Raw genomic sequence first — 18,552 nt, 5'->3', positions numbered from 1 at the left:
GTGGGGATAAAATACTTGTGTTTAATCAGAACAACTGGAACGCATCGAAGAGGGAATGGACCAAATCAATAAGGACATGAAAGAAGCAGAAAAGAATTTGACGGACCTAGGAAAATTCTGTGGTCTTTGTGTCTGTCCATGTAACAAGTAGGTGCTGCCTGCCTGCCTGAATCTTTTTGAGCACTCAAGGCCGATCTTGAAAGCCTTGCGAAGCTCATCCTCGCTAGGCACATGGACAGGATGAGCATGTGGCATGCAGATAGAACGATTCTGGGTCAAATGCGTTCATCTCATAGTGTAGACAACTCAGTGGGAATTACTGTAGATGCATTAAAATCAGGCATACTGCAGTGAAAACTTTACTGTAAATGACTTTTAATGATCCAAGTTTCAACATTTTACAGAAAGTGTACTCCATGTTACAGCTACCTCGCTGACAAAAATCATGGTAAGAGCAGGACTGTTTTTTTCTGGAGACCCTAAATTTTAAAACAAACAGTATCATGATCAAGGTTAATCAAGTTGAAGAGCTGTGGCTCAAACATGCAGAAAAGGTCATTTGGGATAAGTATCTCTCAAAATTCTGGAAGGGAAATCATTATCTTCCCATTGCTCAACAGATACCTCCCTTGACGTGATCTTGAAAGAGCATGATGTTTTGCAATTTGATCCCAAACTGTGCTATTTACCATCTTGTTATAAAGAATAAAAATGTAGGACCACTGAACTGGTCATGCCAAATTTCCCTTCACTGGGTAGAGCGTACACTACGCAGAAATGTTGAAATGTGTCTAGCTCACTTGCATGCCATCACACTCCAATATAATTGTTCTTGAAGTACTTCAAAACTTGTTTCAAATGCAGCAGAAAAATGTGATATGTGGTTGCATGGGTAAGGAAGTATGGAAATCTACTGGAAAGACCAGATTTTTCGCATGCAGTCAGGCAATGCAAAGGTTATGAGAATAGAGTGTTATTAAGAATACAATTTATAATTAACAAACCCTAAGTTTTCACTGGGGTGATTATAACATGTTGCGGCCTTCTGAGGAGCACAGCTGCCTAATTTAGTTCATAACTGGGGCCTGATCTTGCTGCTATTCTTACTCTGGCAAACCTGGTCAAAACTCCCCTAGAATTCCCTGGGAATTTTCACTGAGCAAGAACAGCAGGACTAGTGTTTTTCTCTGAGCAATCACCGTTTCTTTTAAAGTTAATTTCTTGGCAGGGAGGGGGTATATAATACTGGTATTTGTTTGGGAGAGGGGAACAGGCCCTAAATACAGCAGTTCAGCTTAAGAGGTCAATTGTCTTACTCTGATATGCTGCGCCAAGGTGTAAATACCTGCTGCAGTCGACATTTTGCCCCGGAGTGTGACTAGCCCTGCCAGGGTGCACAAAGTGGCATTGGGAAGAGATTTCCAAGAGAGACACATGCACACACATGCCGTGCAAGAGCTCCCTGCCCGCTGGGCTCTCGCATGGGCTGCAGGGTGGCCTGGAGTCTCAGGTCTATCCTGTCTCCCCTCTGGACTGGAGCGTGGAACTGCAGGAAGGAGCACGTGCTGACTCTTTTCACAGGGTAGATCCAGCAGTCTCCCTTCTCCAGCACTCCTGGAGTCATTGTACCTGAGATAGGAACAGTGCCCCTGGGAGTTCCATTGGGGAGGGAATCTGCTGCAAACCCAATGCCCTAAGCTAGCCTTGTAGGTACAGAGAATCCCATGGGCTACTGTAGTCAGTCTTGACTTCTTGAGTGCACCAACTCACAGCAAAGCCGCTAAAAACTCAGGGCTAACTGTGGTAATTCAGTTTAGCTCCATTGACACCCACACACCTGTTTCAGTTTTTGTGCCTGAGAATTTGACACTCAGATATTTACCACTTGGCGGTGATGGCAGCACCATGGACTCTCCTGAGTGCACATAGAAAGGGTCCTGCAGGTATGTGAGGCAGTATATATTAGTTAGGAGAGGTGTCACAGTGCTGCGCAGTGTTACCAATTCGTTCAGAGTAACAGACCTGCAGTTGTACTATGAGGGCTCAAGAAGCAAGCCAGGCTACTGATCAGTGAGGTTGCTCACCTTGGCAGGCTTTAGAATTGAGCCGTCTTTTTTAGAGGCAGTTTTCACAGATATCAAGACAGGAGTCAACTGCTCTAGAAAGGGCAGCTGTTCTTAGAGGTGCCATGCAGCACAAAGCGAAACCCGTAAGGGCCTAAATACCAACAGCACTGCAATGTGCCCACCGTTCCTTTTCCTGGGTAGCCATAAATAAGGAGACACTTTCATATATAAGAATTCCCTGCTACATGTGAATAACATTAACTGAACCGTGGGTTCTAATTTAGGGCCCATTCCTACATTCCTTCAGCAGCCAAAATTCGGATTGGGTGAAATCTTGGCCTCCTTGCAGGCCATGGCAAAGCTAACAACAAGACCAACATTTCACCTGCTGTTTTGGGGTGGGAGGTTGGCATGCACAAAAAATGGGGGTTCAGGCTCTGGGTGGATAGAAGAATGCCCATGAGATATCTTATTCTCTGCATGTGGCAAAGGTCTAAAAGAAAATGCATAGTAATAACTATATGTGCAGCATTTGGGATGCTAATTACTAGCGCTGTTTAGAGACATTTCCCTAATTCATTTCCAGAAATGCCGCCAAAGATGGTGTATAATGCACTTCACCTAGAAAAAAAACCTAAATTTATTTTGTCTTACTATATTCTAAGAGACAAAAAACAGCAGCTTTGATGTGTCTCTGGAAAATCCCCTTAAATGATGTTTTATTGATACTCTTTTGGTATGTAACTCATCTTTGCACAAAACAAATTCCTGGCAACTTCAGGGAGTATGGAATTACATGGTGGGAGTATCTGAAGTTTTTTCAGTAACCTCCCCAATTCTTCTGAAAGTTTGTTCACTCCCTCCACCAAATGCAAGCTGCAGGGCTGTTTTGTTTTATGCACATTCATAGGTGTGTGCAGAACTGGGAAATTTGCCGTTCCCCAGAGCTTGGCTGAAACAGGCTTCTTTCTGGAACAAAATGAAGTTCTGTGGTTACAGACCACAAAGTTGACGATTTCTCCCATTGAAGTCCTTTGATCACTTAAGTGTCAGAACAACCCGAAGTATGCTGCACATCTTAATATTTGCCACTGCAGGTATGCCTGGATTTTAATTTTTCTCATCATGGCGGCTCAGTCAAAAGTGGCTCTTGGAAAGTTTGCATAATGCAATGACCTGTTAGAAGGCTGTTTTTTTTTTTTTTTTTTTAAGTCCTGAGGTTTCAGGATTGCTGAAGAAGGCCAAGATCCATTTTTGCCTGTGTGTTGCTCATTGCAAAGGGCTGTTACTGCTGGTGCATTAAGAGTATGATGAACCACTGGGGCAGTTGTGCTTAATGAGAATGCTTCACTTCTTATTCATGCCTGTAGCTGGTGCATGAAGAAAGTGTAGAGGAATTTCCCTTTCTGATGCTAGTTTGCTTGTATTTATTTTCTCCTGCACTCATCCCACTTCTGCCTATTTTACTTTTTGTCTCTGTGGACAAAGGTTTGTACATCAACTGTCGATGTATGGTTACTATTTTCAAGTACCGATATATTATTGAGAAATCTAATGAAATTACGCTCACTGCAACTCCAATGCTCAAAACCAGCCCCCTCCTCCTGCAATGTTATATACTTTTAAAAACATTGGAAAAGTTATGGCCTGAGATGCCCATTACACCACAGATATCTATTTAAAAAGGAACCTTTTGCATGAGACTGTGTTAAAATCTAGCCTAATCTATTTTTCTCTAAACCAGTGTGTTGCTGTGATGTGATGTACACACTATATTTGGCAGTTTTGTTTCAATGTCTGTCTGCCAGTATGTTCTCTGTGTTCTATGTCAAAATCCTCACATGTTGCTGTAATACAACTGAATGTTATTCCCATTATCGGTTTTTTGTTTGTTTTTTTTGTGCTTGGAAACCAAGCCAACAAACCAAAATCCAGTGTGCCATGTTGCAGACTTGACTATTACAATTCACTCTATTGGAAATGAAATCTTGAAGCATTATGGTGGTGGTGGCAGAAAAAAAAAGTTTTGTTGAGGCGTATGATATATCGGTATACGATAAAAGCCCCTCTATCTTAAAACTCATTTGCTTGACGTAGCTCTTAGCGTGGAGAAGTAAAGATTTTTGCACTTGTCTCTTTCTACTTGGTGCTTTGTTGCTCACCCTCTTTTTTGCATAGGCTTAAATCAAGTGATGCTTACAAAAAAGCCTGGGGCAATAATCAAGATGGGGTTGTAGCCAGCCAGCCTGCACGTGTTGTGGATGAACGGGAGCAAATGGCCATCAGTGGTGGCTTTATCCGCAGGTGAGCCTTGTTATCCACTGTTTTCTTTCTATTTTCCCTGGTGCTAATATATTTCTTCCATATGGTCTGAAATCCTGTATTCTTCATTTAGGGTACGTCTAGACTACCGCGTTTTGTCGACGGAAGTTTTGTCGACAGATACTGTCGACAAAACTTCCGTCGACAAAGAGCGTCCAGACACATTGAGTTCTGTCGACAAAGGAAGCTGCTTTGTCGACAGAACTCCGTAGTCTGGACGCAGTGTTACAGGCAATAACACCTTCTGTCGACAGAACTCTGTCGACAGAAGGTGTTATGCCTCGTAAAATGAGGTTTACCAGCGTCGACAAAACTGCTGAGTTCTGTCGACGTTATGTCGACAGAACTCAGCGGTAGTGTAGACGCTGGTATAGTTTTGTCGACAAAAGTCCACTTTTGTCGACAAAACTAGGTAGTCTAGACACACCCTAATTCACTCTGTGGCACTAGGGAAGTTCCTTAGGCCAACATTTTCTATGGCTTAGATGGTGCTCACACCCACCTGAGGTGTGATTTTCAGAGGTGCTGAATGTCGGCAGCTCCCATTGACATTAGCTTGACTGGTGTATGCCCAATAGATCAGAAAATAAAGCCCTCAGGAGTCACCATTAGTGGCATCTTGAAAGAGTGGCTGTTAATCTCTCTCCTTCAGTTTCCCCAGCTGTAAAATGGGACTATTATAATTACTTGCCTACTGGACCAAGGTCTTGCTAGGATTAAGGCACTGAGAGCATGTCTACACTACGCTGAAGACCAGTGCTGCCACAGTCAATCTTGCAGGGTTCTATTTAGCATGTCTAGTATAGACCCGCTAGATTGAATTGAAAGGACGCCCAGTCAGTGCCGGTACTTGTGCTACTCATTAGGGAGTAAGGGGAGCGTTTGTGCCCATAGGCCTCCCGCTGTATGAACAACACGGAAACGCGATGTAAGAGACGTTGACTCCAGCTGCGTAATTTACACAGCTGCAGTTGTGTATTTTACTTCGACCTTCCAATGTAGTGTAGACCAGGCCTGAACCTGCAAAGGATAGCATGTGGGTGAACTTCTATGCCCACATAGTTGGGTCACAGTGGGCTTCTCTGTGGGCACAGTACTACACGGGAGAGAGGGGCTGTAAGTAGTTAATGATGGCAAAGTACTTTCAAAGGTGTTCTATAAATACAAGTTTATAATTACTTTCCAAGATACCTAGTGGTTTATCATTAAGCATCATCAATTGCCAGCAGACAGTGCATCACTGAATTGAGACCCCCTTATTTTCTAGCTACAGATACATCAACAACTAGCCTCCTAGCCTGGATTGTCAGGGTAGGGCTAGCGAGCTCAGGCGAGGGCTGCAGGAATGCCTGTACAGACAGCACTTTTGAGTTGTGGCTCAAGCAAGAGGCTAAGCCCGCCTCCTCTCTGCACTGCTATGTTTAGGATGGGCACACGAGTCCCACAAGCCCCAGTGTGTCAGCCGTCGACAGAGCCATGTAGATTAGGCAGAATGGCAAAGGGAAATGAAGTGGCGATTAAAATAATCACCACTTCATTTAAATCAAAATGACCGCCATGCTGCACCGATCAGCTGATTGTCGGCACAGCGTGGCAGTCTAGATGGGGATCTGCCAACCCCAAAACCCTTCGTCGACAGATCCTTTATGCCTCGTGAAATGAGGCTTACAGGATCTGTCGACGAAGGGTTCTGAGGTCGGCAGATCCCCGTCTAGACTGCCACGCTGTGCCGACAAACAGCTGATCAGCGCAGCACGGCAGCCATTTTTATTTAAATGAAATGGCGATTATTTAAATCGCCACTTCATTTCCCTTTTTCGAGTACACTAATCTATATGGCTCCGTCGACGGAGCCATGTAGTTTAGATGTACCCTAAGAGAATAGCAGTGTAGGCTCCCACTCAACAAGGCCCTGGAGTGAGTGCAGATGAGAGGTGCCGTTGTCTTCAGTGGAACTAGCCAGAGCTTAATGCTCCCCACAACCCAATGGCCCTGGCTGAACTGGGGTAACGGGCAGTAGCTGGTGCATAACCTGGTGCACATTTAATGGCAACCTCCGGTGCGGAAATGAAATCCACTTATAATAGAAAAATGTTCTGTCCTGGCATCCCCCTGCTAACCTTCTTTTTTAGCAAAGGAGACAGTGGTGAGTAAATATGGATTACAGGGTCTGTAAAACAGAGAGGTAGGTGGCATTTACGTTCATACTGACAGCTGCTCCATGGAAAGATCTCCCGCTGTGCAAAGCTTTGCTCTCTGAAGACAGAGGTAACTGGATTCATAGGTAAAGAATCTTCTGTTAACTTTGTGGATGCTATGGCATGTGTACTGTGATGGAACTGGAGGGAATTGACCCAAATGGGACCCAGCTGCGGATCAGGTACACTGAGACCGCCATTTACTTTTTCAACCTTGGGGGCATGATGGCACAGTAGTATGCCCTTGGGGGCATGATATCACAGGGGAAACTTGTATTTCCATGGCCTGTGCCATATTTGTCCTGCGGATAAATGGAAGACATCTGTCTTCAGGGTTATCCCATTGCCACTGTTTGTGATCCATTAAGGAACATAGGCGATGGTGAAAAGCAGTGTCTTTCCAAGCTTTTCCAAGCAGGCCGAACTTTTTCCAGTGTTTGAATCACGGACTGGTAAGTCCCTGCACAACTGGCCAACTATGAGAGTTGATGCATAACTCAAGACTGAATGACCGAGCTCTTTTGTAGGGTCTGCTCACCATCAGCTTGAATCTTCTTGTTAAGATGCCAACATTATACGGGATTAACAGGGGCCACAGGGAATGTATTCTGAAGCTGATGAATCCAAGATACGCTCTGTTAATTTTTTTTAATTACTTAACAATGAATCATTTAAGCCAAAATTTTCAGACACGAGGCTGCTCCTGGGCAGAGCTTTGATTAGTCATGAGTTAGACACCAATAACTCAAAGCAAGTAGAGGGGATCTCTTGGCTCGGCAGCCTGCACGTAGCTCTCCAATATTCTGTTCACTCAAAGGCAAGATCTCAAGTCCAAAAGGAGCGATGCTCAGAAGAGCCATCACTAAAGGCTACAGTGCTGGTGGTGACAGCCCAGACTGACACCTATCAGCACTGCAAGCAGTACTTCTGGCAGTGGCTAGGTTAGAGTGGCTGATGGTGGATGGCCCAGAGGAAGGTTGGACAGCTCAAAGTGGAGGGGAAAATGGATGTAAGGTTGGGGAGGACCTGGCAGGGCTAAAGGAATGAGGGCCTCTGGATAGCTGCAGAGGTACCCAGACTGGCTGAGCCCAGCTCCATTCTAAAGTGCTGTGTGTTCTCTTGCAGGGTAACAAATGATGACCGAGAAGGTGAAATGGACGAAAACCTCGAGCAGGTCAGCGGCATCATTGGAAATCTCCGTCACATGGCCCTGGATATGGGCAACGAGATTGACACACAGAACCGCCAAATCGACAGGATCATGGAGAAGGTGAGCGCTGAGTTGCTGCCGGAACTAACAACTTTTTCACGCTAATCCGGAAAAGTCACGTTGCCTGGCAGGCATTGCCAGATGGAACGCCCCCACCCTCTGCCCTGCAAGCCTTCACCTGCACCCTGCGGCAATTCCCCTCCTCCAACCCTGTGGAGACCCTTCGGCAGTTACTCTGCAGAGACACATTTCGTGGCTGTGGGAAGAGGGAGCTGGGTGAGGGAACTGGCAGATTCTCCCTCCAAAATCTTTAGGACAGAGCTGTGCATGCTGCTGAAGCATCTACAGTAATTTGTGCTGCTGGCCCTTCTGAGCTACGGGCAGCAGCAGCTGAGAGAAAGCATAGCTCAGTATGGCTCCTGTAGGAGTTTGGGGATTGGGGGGGAGGAGTGTGCTCCCAATGTAGAAGTCCCTAGAGATCTGCAGATTTGGGGGGTGGGAGCTGAATTGCCTGTCACTTCAAGGGTAGGGAAGGTTTAATTCCCCCCCTTCCCAATGGGACTTCTGGGTGCTACTACAATGCAAATAATAGATACCACATTTGAAATCACTATTAAACCCATACCTTCTAAAAAGTCAGGACTACCAGCACTGGAGCTGCACTGCAGGTCTTTGGAGTCTGGGTCTATTTTTATATTCAAGGAGGTGACTGCAACTTGCAGGCTCAACTGAGAATTTATTAGCAGCCTCACATCCTAAGGTCCACATAGTCCCTGCATTTGTTTTGTCAGATCTCTAGAAAGGAAAATAAGGGGGGCGGGGTGGAACCTCAGTGGATGTAAATCACTGTGGCTCTGTTGAGTGGAGATTTATGTTGGCTGAGAGTTTGGCCTTGACCGTAGCCAGAATCACTTGCACTATTGAGCCTCCTGACACCTGGAGCCAATAGAGAAAGCAGCGGCCACATGTACTTCTCACATCCGCTGGGTAAATCAGAGAGCCCAGTACAAAACATAAGCACATTCAGGGACCCACAGCACTTTGTGACATCAGATGCCATGAATGAAGTGCCTGACAATGTGATGAGAGTAACTGTAGCTGTGATAAAACAAAAGACAGGACTATGCAGCACTTTAAAGGCTAACAAGATGGCTTTTTAGGTGATGAGCTTTCGTGGGCCAGACCCACTTCCTCAGATCAAACTGTGGAAGAAAATTAGCATGACCATATACAGTATACCAAAGAGATACAATCAAAAAAAGTGAACACATATACAGTTGACAAATCAGATTTTAGAACAGAGGGGGGATGAGTGGGTGAGGTTAGTGTCTATGAGATAATGATATTAGGGGTGATAATTGGGGAAGCTATCTTTGTAATGGGTGAGATAATTAGCATCTTTGTTGAGACTCATACATAAAGTGTCAAATTTAAGCATGAATGACAATTCTGAAGCTTCTCTTTGAAGTCTGTGAGCAAATCTAAACTTTAGTAAGAAAAGGAGCAAGAATACACGGAGAAATTAGTGGCACCTTCAGAACTGAGAAGGGGCGTTGTGATTGCTAAGATTCAGCTCAGTGTTGACTGAAAATTGCCTACCCACAAAAGGATTACAGTATTACAGCGTGGCATGTGTCCTATTGAACTTAGAAATGGGAGGCACAATACACACCTGCTTTTTTTAGGTGAAGTGCCTGCTATGCCATGCTAGCAGCCAACAGTAGCATGACAATCTTCCTAGCAGGTCATTTAACACGGATGAAACTTGGGTGGATGGCATTTGTGCCTGTGGGACAGAATGATGCTCTGAATACTAGAGAGGAACATTCCATTGCTGGCTTAGGGCATGTTCTTGCTTAGAAAACATCCTCACTGATGCTGAAAACACTGACTAGGCACGTTGTGTAGGTAAAGCCTGTGTACCAGGGGACTAGCTGGTACAAACGGGTGTAGCTTAGGTATTAATGCACTGACACTGAGTTGTACCAGCTGAGGCTCTTTATGCAAACCTCTTACAAAGTTAGATGCACAACTATGTACATCAGCGACACCAGAGCTTCTTAAACTAACTCAGACATTTAAACCCAGCCTGAGGAACAGCACTCACTTGGCAGGACTCTTAGCTTCTTAGGGTATGTCTGCACTGTATGTCTGCACATGGATCTGTATTCTCAGCCAGTCCCTAAGGGTATGTCTACACTGCCACCCTAGTTCGAACTAGGGTGGCTAATGTAGGCATTTGAACTTGCAAATGAAGCCTGGGATTTAAATATCCCAGGCTTCGTTTGCATGTTCCCAGGCGGGCGCATTTTTAAATGACCATAGTTCGAACTACCTACCCGCGGCTACACGCGGCACGGACTAGGTAGTTTCAATTAAAGCTCCTAATTCAAACTACCATTATTCTTCCTGCAAGGAGGTTTAACGGTAGTTTGAATTAGGAGCTTTAATTCGAGCTACCTAGTCCGTGTCGCATGTAGCCGCGGGCAGGTAGTTCAAACTACAGGCATTTTAAAATGGCGCCCGCCCGGGAACACGCAAATGAAGCCCAGGATATTTAAATTCCAGGCTTCATTTGCAAGTTCGAATGCCTACATTAGCCACCCCAGTTTGAACTAGGGGTGTGTCTAGACTACATGCCTCCTTCGACGGAGGCATGTAGATTAGCCAGATCGGAAGAGGGAAATGAAGCCGCGATTAAAATAATCGCGGCTTCATTTAAATTTAAATGGCTGCCCCGATCTGCCGATCAGCTGTTTGTCGGCAGATCGGGGCAGTCTGAACGCAACGCGCCGACAAAGAAGCCTTTCTTCATCGGCACAGGTAAGCCTCGTGAAACCAGGTTTACCTGTGCCGATGAAGAAAGGCTTCTTTGTCGGCGCATCGCGTCCAGACTGCCCCGATCTGCCGACAAACAGCTGATCGGCAGATCGGGGCAGCCATTTAAATTTAAATGAAGCCGCGATTATTTTAATCGCGGCTTCATTTCCCTCTTCCGATCTGGCTAATCTACATGCCTCCGTCGAAGGAGGCATGTAGTCTAGACACACCCTAGGGTGGCAGTGTAGACATACCTTTAGGGATTGGGTGAGAATACAGATCCATGTGCTCCTGTATTATGGACCTGCCCACCACGCTCACAGAGCAAGCATCATGTTTTTGAAAGGGTAAACACTTCGCTTTGAACCAAGCTCTGCTTAAATTTCAACATCCTTCCTTAAAAATTATTGTCACTAGGGACCATTTCCCAACCGGGGAGTCTTCCTTTTTTCTAAGCACTGGCAATTGAGACCAACACAGAAAAATAATGGATCCTTAAATTGACCAAGTCCTTGGCTCATGAAAACAACCCAAGAATGGTACCAAATCAGTCTCTTGAAGCCTACAGCTATTGTAGAGTCTCCATCACTGGAGATTTTAAGAGCAGATCTGTCCAGGATAATCTACATGATGCTTGGCCCTGCCATGAGTGTAGGAGACTGGACTTCATGATCTCTTGAGGTCCCTTCCAGTCCTAGTGTTCTATGAGTCTACAATTACTTCAGTGTGTGAGACTTAAGGCCAGCAAAGCCTGGAACAGGTGAATCTCAGGGTGAAGAAACCCAGGAGCTCCTGTAAGCCGGGATGGTGATTCAGGAAGGACACTTCCTCATGAGTCAGCAATGGACTAATGGTCTGTCCTGGGGATCTGGGGCACTGTGTTGCTCGAGGTGCTGTCACTCAGAGGAGATGGGAATCTGCAGCCTCCATCATTAGGAGTCATTACAAATCCCCCCACTGCCACTCTTTGTCAAAGCAGACAACAATGCCAGCTGTGTGGATATACAGCACTGGCGTGTAACTGGATGTTTGAGCAACCTGGAGCTTCCTCAGAGCTCTGAGCACTTGCCTTGCCTTTCCAAAGGAGAGTGGTTAATAAAACCCTTTGTTCTTTCAATCTCTTAAGGCCTTGTCTACAAGATCATTGCTACTGCAATTGATCTTCCGGAGTTTGATTTAGCAAGCCTAGTTAAGACTCACTAAATTGAACTCAGAGGCCACTGTCGCCCGCATCCAGTACTCCTCCTTTTACAAGGAGTAAGGGAAGCTGACGAGAGCGTTTGCTCTCCACCAAGCTCAGCTTAAGGTAAGCCAATTCCAGCTATGTATTCTACTTAGCTGGATTTGCATTCCTTAAGCTGAGCTGCCGGGTCTAGTGTAGACCTGGCCTTAAGTCTGAGATCAGATATAAACACTCAGGAATGTCCTGGAGGCTTGGCACATTCTCCAGAGGACTTTGGGTTACAGTGATGAATACATGATGGGGTTTTCAAAAGTGCTCGGCCTTGGCCTACCTCAGCTCCCATTAAGGGAGGTGAACTGTAATGTTCTCACCAAGTTCAGTGCCTACCCATGGCCTTTACCGTGTTCAAATTGACTGTCATGCCTTCATCTCTGATGAAATATAACCTTGCCCCAGGCTTGTTCTTTCATGGGAAACTGTTTACAGTTTTCCAGCATTCTAAAATTTCACAAGAGGCCCTTTTTGCCATGAATAGAGCTAACCAGAGATACCTGGAGCCAAATCCACATCCTGTATAAATGAGAATAGCGCGATGACATCAAAGGAATTATGCAGATTTATACTTGTTAAGAGGCTGGCCCACAGATTTTAAAAAAATAGCACTGCATTCATTACTGTGCAAAAATATCTTTCTGCGTAGCATTTGTCAAATCAGTTATGGGACACAAACAGAAAACACCAAACCTACAGTACATAAGGAATACTGCCATATCTTTAGCCGCTTGCAAAGGCAAAAAATGTTAATGGCAATAATATTAACTTTACCAAAAGTGGAGAAACTCAAACAATACCTAGTTCTGATAAAATGCTGTTATCATATATATAGTAACCTAATGTCTGTGACTCTGTAACGCTGAAACGCTGGCTGTTCCCTCTGGGTGGCGCTATTTCCTCCCACCGTAGCGCTCAATTGACTTCTGCGCCACGCAGCCGGGCCACCACGTGGGAGCAAGCGGCTGTTTGGGGTCCGTGCTCCCCATGCAGCATGGGGGTGTTGCATGGGGAGCACGGGGCCCAAACGTCCGCTTGCACCTGCACGGTGGCCTGGCTGAGCAACGCAGAAGTCAGCCGAGTGCCACGGTGGGAGGCAACAGCGCCACCCAAAGCGAACAGCCAGGGGGCGGGGCCTGGACGAGCGTGCATCTCAGACGTCAGGAAAGGGCACCAGATTCAAAAGTAAGAAAGTGGAGCAGACACAGAGGACATGGAGAGGAGACAGAGAGGAGAATGGAGGAGGCGGAGAACAGCACGAGAGAGAGTGAGAGAGACGCAGCAGGAGGAAGAGAAGAGAAACGCAGAGTGAGAGGAGGGAGGGGGAGAAGAGAAAGAGAGAGATGGAGAGAGAGGCAGAAGGCGGAGGAGAACTGAGAGAGAAAAGGGGAGGCAGTAGGAGGAGGAGAGAGAGAAAGAGACACAAAGCGAGAGAACGGAGGCTCAGGAGAGAAGACGAACATGGAGGAGAAACCTGAAAATCTCATCTTATGATGGGCTAATTGGCTAGTTTATATACATATGGCATGTCCCTGCAGCCCTTGAGAAAGTAAGAGCAGGGGGTCTTCACATGCTGTCCTTGCCTGCGGACACCAATCCTGCAGCTCCCATTGATCAATAATGGAGAACTGTGGCCAGCAGAAGCTATGTGGTCGGGGTAGGTAGATGATAAGCAGCTGTTATTTCCACTTGGTTTCTTTGTTTCTGTTATTTCCACTCCAGCTCATCTGATGAAATGGGTTTTGCCCATGAAAGCTGATGATACTATTTATTTTTTATTAGTCCTGTGGCTTCTTGGGGTATGTCTACACTGCGGCACTATTTCGGGATACTTCCGGTATCCCGAAATAGCTATTCTGCATCTTGAGAACGCACCTGTTATTTCTAAATATCTTTCAAAATAATGGATGTGCTATTCTGATGTCTGTGCAAACCTCATTCCATGAGGATTAAGGGATGTTTTGGAACAGTGGTTTATTTTGAAATTTGGTGCTGTGTAGACAGCGCCAAATTACCAAATAAGCTACATAATTTGCGTAGAGACTACCTGTTAACTAGTATTCCGTTTTAAGCAGTTCCGGAAATTCATGCCAGTGTAGACACAGCCAAAAGGTTTAAAGTTCTCTTCCCCTCTACATTTGTACCTGCGAATGGGCTAGAAAGTGGCTCTAAAAAGACCCAGACTCCCCAGGCATTTTGAAAGGACCCGTTATTTCAGACCGCCTCACCAATCCCAAGCCCCCCACAATTTTTGTTCTGTTCAGAAATCTTTGTAAACCCCGCCACGGAAATGACAGACCAAACTCCCATCAACAGCAATGAGAATGGGCCCATACCTTGAAATGACAGAAATGTGTCACCATATTGCTACCTGGATAGTCATCATGAAAAGCAGCAGTGATGCAAAACATGAGCTAATAAAATGAAATGGCCAATGGCTCATTTGAAATAAACGCTAATCAAGCAATAACACCATTCTCACCCTTCCCAGTTCGTTGCCAGCCCTCCGGGATTATCCTGGAGGCTCCAGGAATAAAAGATTAATCTTTAAAGATTATGTGCTTCAATGAAACCTCCAAGAGTACACCCGATACCAGGTGGTAACCCTACTTCTCCCATCTACGTACATTGGATTGTACACGGAAGAACATTTAAAACCAGATCTTCAGCTGGTGTCAGTCAGTGTAGCAACATCCACGTGGATGCAGCTGAATCAGTTGACTTCAGTTTAGATACTGCTCCTTTATCTCCAAAGATGACTTTGGGCAGCTACTACACCCCAGGTCAAAATGGGACCCCATTGAAAAATGAGTCCCTTTGCCAAAAAAATGGAGTTGTTTTATTTTCAAAATTACTAGGCTAGATTCATCCCTGGAGGAGAATGGAGGATTAATTTAACTGCCTATATTCAATATGATAGAATCTGATTATTTCAGAGGCTATTTACATTTCTCAGAAGCAATTGCCGTCCCTTTAGAAATACCACCGCACCTGGCCATCTTACAGTGAGATTCCAGTGAGCTCCAAGATGGTGGAACTGGATTCTTGGACCCTTTCCTTCCACATCGAAGGAGTGTTGCAGGGAGTGAGCGGAGCATCTTCCTTGGAACCCGTTTCCAAGGAGGCTCCAGAAATCTGATTAATTTTGCTTCTTTTTATGGACCTAATCCTTCCTTCCTTGAATGCCAGCCATTCCCATTCCCCTTGAATGCCGGCCACTTCAATGGGATTTTGAAGCACAATCACGTGTGAGGAATAAAGGTTTGGGAGCATTGTAAGTCCTTGTCTACATCTTACACACCAGCAAGCAGTGGAACTGATAGGCCAGATCATTGGTCCCTCTTAATTCTCCTTTGTGCTATCTGTTGGTGCACATTAGAGCAGCCTTAATGCTGCTCTAATTTGTGCCAGTAGATCTTGTGGAAGGGTGGCATAAAACCTCCTACTCCCTTCCCACTATGGGGACAGCAAGTGTTGCTCTGACCTGAGGATCCCATCTGATGTACTTTCAAAAGACTTTTCTCAATGGTTTTACATGAGAGGACAACCTCTCTGCCCTTTGCTTTGCCAGTACAACACAAACAAAAGCATTAGACAGCCTGGACAAGTTTTAAATAATCATTTAGCCAGGGCAGGGCCCAGATCTACAACATCCCACGGGCTTATATAATAGAGAAGCCGAATGAAGCCTTGTGTCCATAAAAGCTGCACATCTGTTGCAATTGTTGATGGATGGATTTCAAACTGGGTCAGATTCTCAGCATTATCCTCAGTGGTGGGATATCAGTTTACATCTGCCTGGGGTGTGAGCTAGCATTTGGGAGCCCAGACAAAAACCAAAAATGGGAAATGCTTACCCCAAGCCTGCCTGAGGCCCTTGAGCTGGCAAACTGAGGTAGAAATCCCATGCAAAAGGAATTGACTAGCCCAAGGGCTCCAGTAAACTTTGGGTAAGGCCAAGGACTACTGCGCTAATGGAAAGGTGATTTCTATTAGTCCAGAATCATGCAGTTTGAGGTAAGAATGGACCCCATCTACAATGTAATATTTCTTCCTGCTGGGCCTCCAAATCCACAAGAACAGCCATTCTCATGGTATTTCTGAGCTTTCCCTTCCTGACTTGGCCAGGACCGGGAAGTAAAGGTAGGTGCTTCTAGGCCTTGATCAGTGAAACACTCTACTACAGATGGAACCTCCCTGGTCTTGCACCCTCGGGACCTGACTGGTCCTAGACCAGAGAATTTGCCAGACCAGGAGAGATCAATGCACCAGGAGCTTTGCTTTTCCTCCTGGGCCTCCCCACTGCTGCCTGGGGTTCTCCTCTCCCCCCATGGCTCTGCTGGGTGCATTCCATCCAGTGGCCCTACTCCTGCCACAGGCTCTCTCCAGTGGCTCTGCTTCTGCCTGGATCTCTGCTGCTACCCTTGACTCCGCTCTCTCAATCCATGTAGTCTGGCAGCGCTCCTGGCCCCGATGATCATCCCGATGATGCCGGACTAGGGAAGTCCGGATTACAAAGTTTCACCCCGTACATACTTTGCAAAGCAGATGTTCTCTCTCTGCTGTGTAACCAATTGTTTCTTCCCTTCCTTCTCCCTAGGCTGACTCCAACAAAACCAGGATTGATGAAGCCAACCAACGTGCAACGAAAATGCTGGGCAGTGGTTAAATGCCACCTGGTGCATTTCTTTCTTTCCACTGTCCAAGATGGCAGTGTCTTCACGCTTTTCTCATGGTATTTACCTACTAGGTTTGCACACATGCACATATCAGCTCCCATTGTAAATGTTGTCCTGTGTAGTTTGTCAGCTTTCCAAAAATGATACTTGTAATTATTTTTTTCTAGATATCTTTCTTTCCAAAGGTTGTACATAGCGCTGATTTGATGGCTATAGCTCAAACTTTGAAGTTTTGGGGGATTGTTCGATTGGGGTTTTTCTGTTTGTTGGTTTTGATCCTTTCTTTCTCTTTTGGGTTGCTTTCTTTTCTTTTTGGTTCTTTTTTCCTTTATGTTTGCTGAATGACAACAATGTTGGAATGCTAACTGTGCTGTTAACCTTTAAATATACAGTATTGTTCTTGTAAAACTGTGACATTCCACAGAGCTACTGCCATACTCCTGTCTTTGGGTATCACTTAAACTTCCTGTCTTCAGTTCTCCATCGCTGTCCTCTGTTGTTCTGATTTCATGATTAGACGATGTGGAATTCTATAACTATAACAAGCATTGCACTAAAAAGTGATGTGATTTATGCATTTATGCATGAGAAATAAATAGACTCCTAGACTCCTACTTAAACGAGACTTTTCCCATGGCAGTAGCACATCAACAAATGACAACAAAAGCATGCTCGGTATTGGGACTGTGTTGGGACTATGTTATACCAGCAAGTTTGCAGTAGTGCCACTTTTTCTCTTGTTGATATATATAAATATATATATATACAGTTCTTAACCATGGTCATTTTTTTAATTATGAAAAAAGGTGGATTTGGCACTCGCCATTTAATCATTGCCAGTAAAATTGAAACTTTGGGTGAAAACATGTCAAAGACCAAAAGAAACGGGTGTAATATATTGGGTTTGTCTGTTGCTTTTGAAGACTATCATTTGGAGGAAACGACTACCATAGGAATTGATGCAAAGAAATGTAATTTTTATAAGGCCCTATCTTCCTAGTCGCTATCCTCGTGTGGTTTGTTATCAGTACAGTTCTCTGTTGCTTACCTAGAGCTATGCACACCAAATCGCTGAGATGTTTAGTAGCTGACTTATTGAAAAATAATAATAAAAATATCCTACATGAATGAAATCTAGATAAACTGTGAGATTAATATCATTGAAGCATGTAAAATGAAATTCTTTCTGTCTCCTGTCAGTTTGTGAAGTGATTGACATTTTGTAGCTAGTTTAAAAATGATTAAAAATTATAGATCTCGGAATCAATGCTTCCATTATCCATTTGTTGGCCTGTGTGTCAGTGATACCTTGTTATTTTCCTCCCACATGAGAAGAGAGAGCCAGGAATGTGGTCCAAGGGCTCTTTGCAAATCAGTCGTATGTGAGGGCTGGAAACAAAGGACTTTCTTTTAGGATGCTAATTAAAGTGACAGGGAACTATTCCGAACAAAAGCGGCTCACACCGAGCAAATTGTGATGTGATTATTGTTTTTAATTACCTGGTTTAGGGGAGTTAGCTGAATGCAGAGATGAAAATTTCTCTGTTCTGGGGTAGAAAATAGAATACAGGCACCAGATCCCTAGTTGGTATAAATTTGCGTAGCTTCACTGAAGTCAGTGGAATGATATTGATTGATACCAGCTCAGGATCAAGTCTCATGTCATTAATATCGCTCTCTTCACAGAACCCCCTAGTAACTGTAACATTTGTTTAGCCTGATAGGAATGCCTTTAACAAAGGACTCATTCAGGTAAATATTTATTGACAATTATTACAGTAAAAAATAGATTTGTCCTATTTTCTAGGTATTTTTCTTTATGGGGAATCAAATTATTGTTAACTGTACATGAGGGAATAATTCATTCACAAGCCTAAATGAACCTCTGTCAAAACATATAAGAAAACAAGGGCCAGAATATATTAACGCTGCATGATCATTCTGACCCAGGCTGTGTTTGTACTTGCACTTGTTTATTTTTAGTATCTGTTATCATTCTGTTTGTGGAAATAATTTCCCCCTA

General features: G+C 44.7%; 1 protein-coding gene across 2 annotated transcripts in view; it reads left to right on the top strand.

Moving 5' to 3' along the window:
- The window catches only part of SNAP25 (synaptosome associated protein 25), a 108,107-nt gene extending 90,309 nt beyond the window's left edge, over positions 1-17,798 (top strand). Inside the window, exons 5-8 of one of the 2 annotated variants that reach the window (XM_075925671.1) lie at positions 30-147; positions 4,245-4,370; positions 7,712-7,856; positions 16,451-17,798. In XM_075925671.1, the coding sequence (XP_075781786.1) occupies positions 30-147; positions 4,245-4,370; positions 7,712-7,856; positions 16,451-16,519 (458 nt within the window). In that variant the 3' untranslated portion in view covers positions 16,520-17,798. The remainder of the gene's footprint in view (positions 1-29; positions 148-4,244; positions 4,371-7,711; positions 7,857-16,450) is intronic. The other variant, XM_075925672.1, reaches the window with a different exon arrangement.
- The last annotated feature ends 754 nt before the right edge of the window (positions 17,799-18,552 follow it).

This window comes from Pelodiscus sinensis, chromosome 3 (genome assembly GCF_049634645.1).
Source record: "Pelodiscus sinensis isolate JC-2024 chromosome 3, ASM4963464v1, whole genome shotgun sequence".
In the NCBI taxonomy this organism is placed as follows: domain Eukaryota; kingdom Metazoa; phylum Chordata; order Testudines; family Trionychidae; genus Pelodiscus; species Pelodiscus sinensis.
The sequence above is the reverse complement of the archived record's forward strand: the minus strand, read 5'-3'. Positions and strand labels throughout refer to the sequence as shown.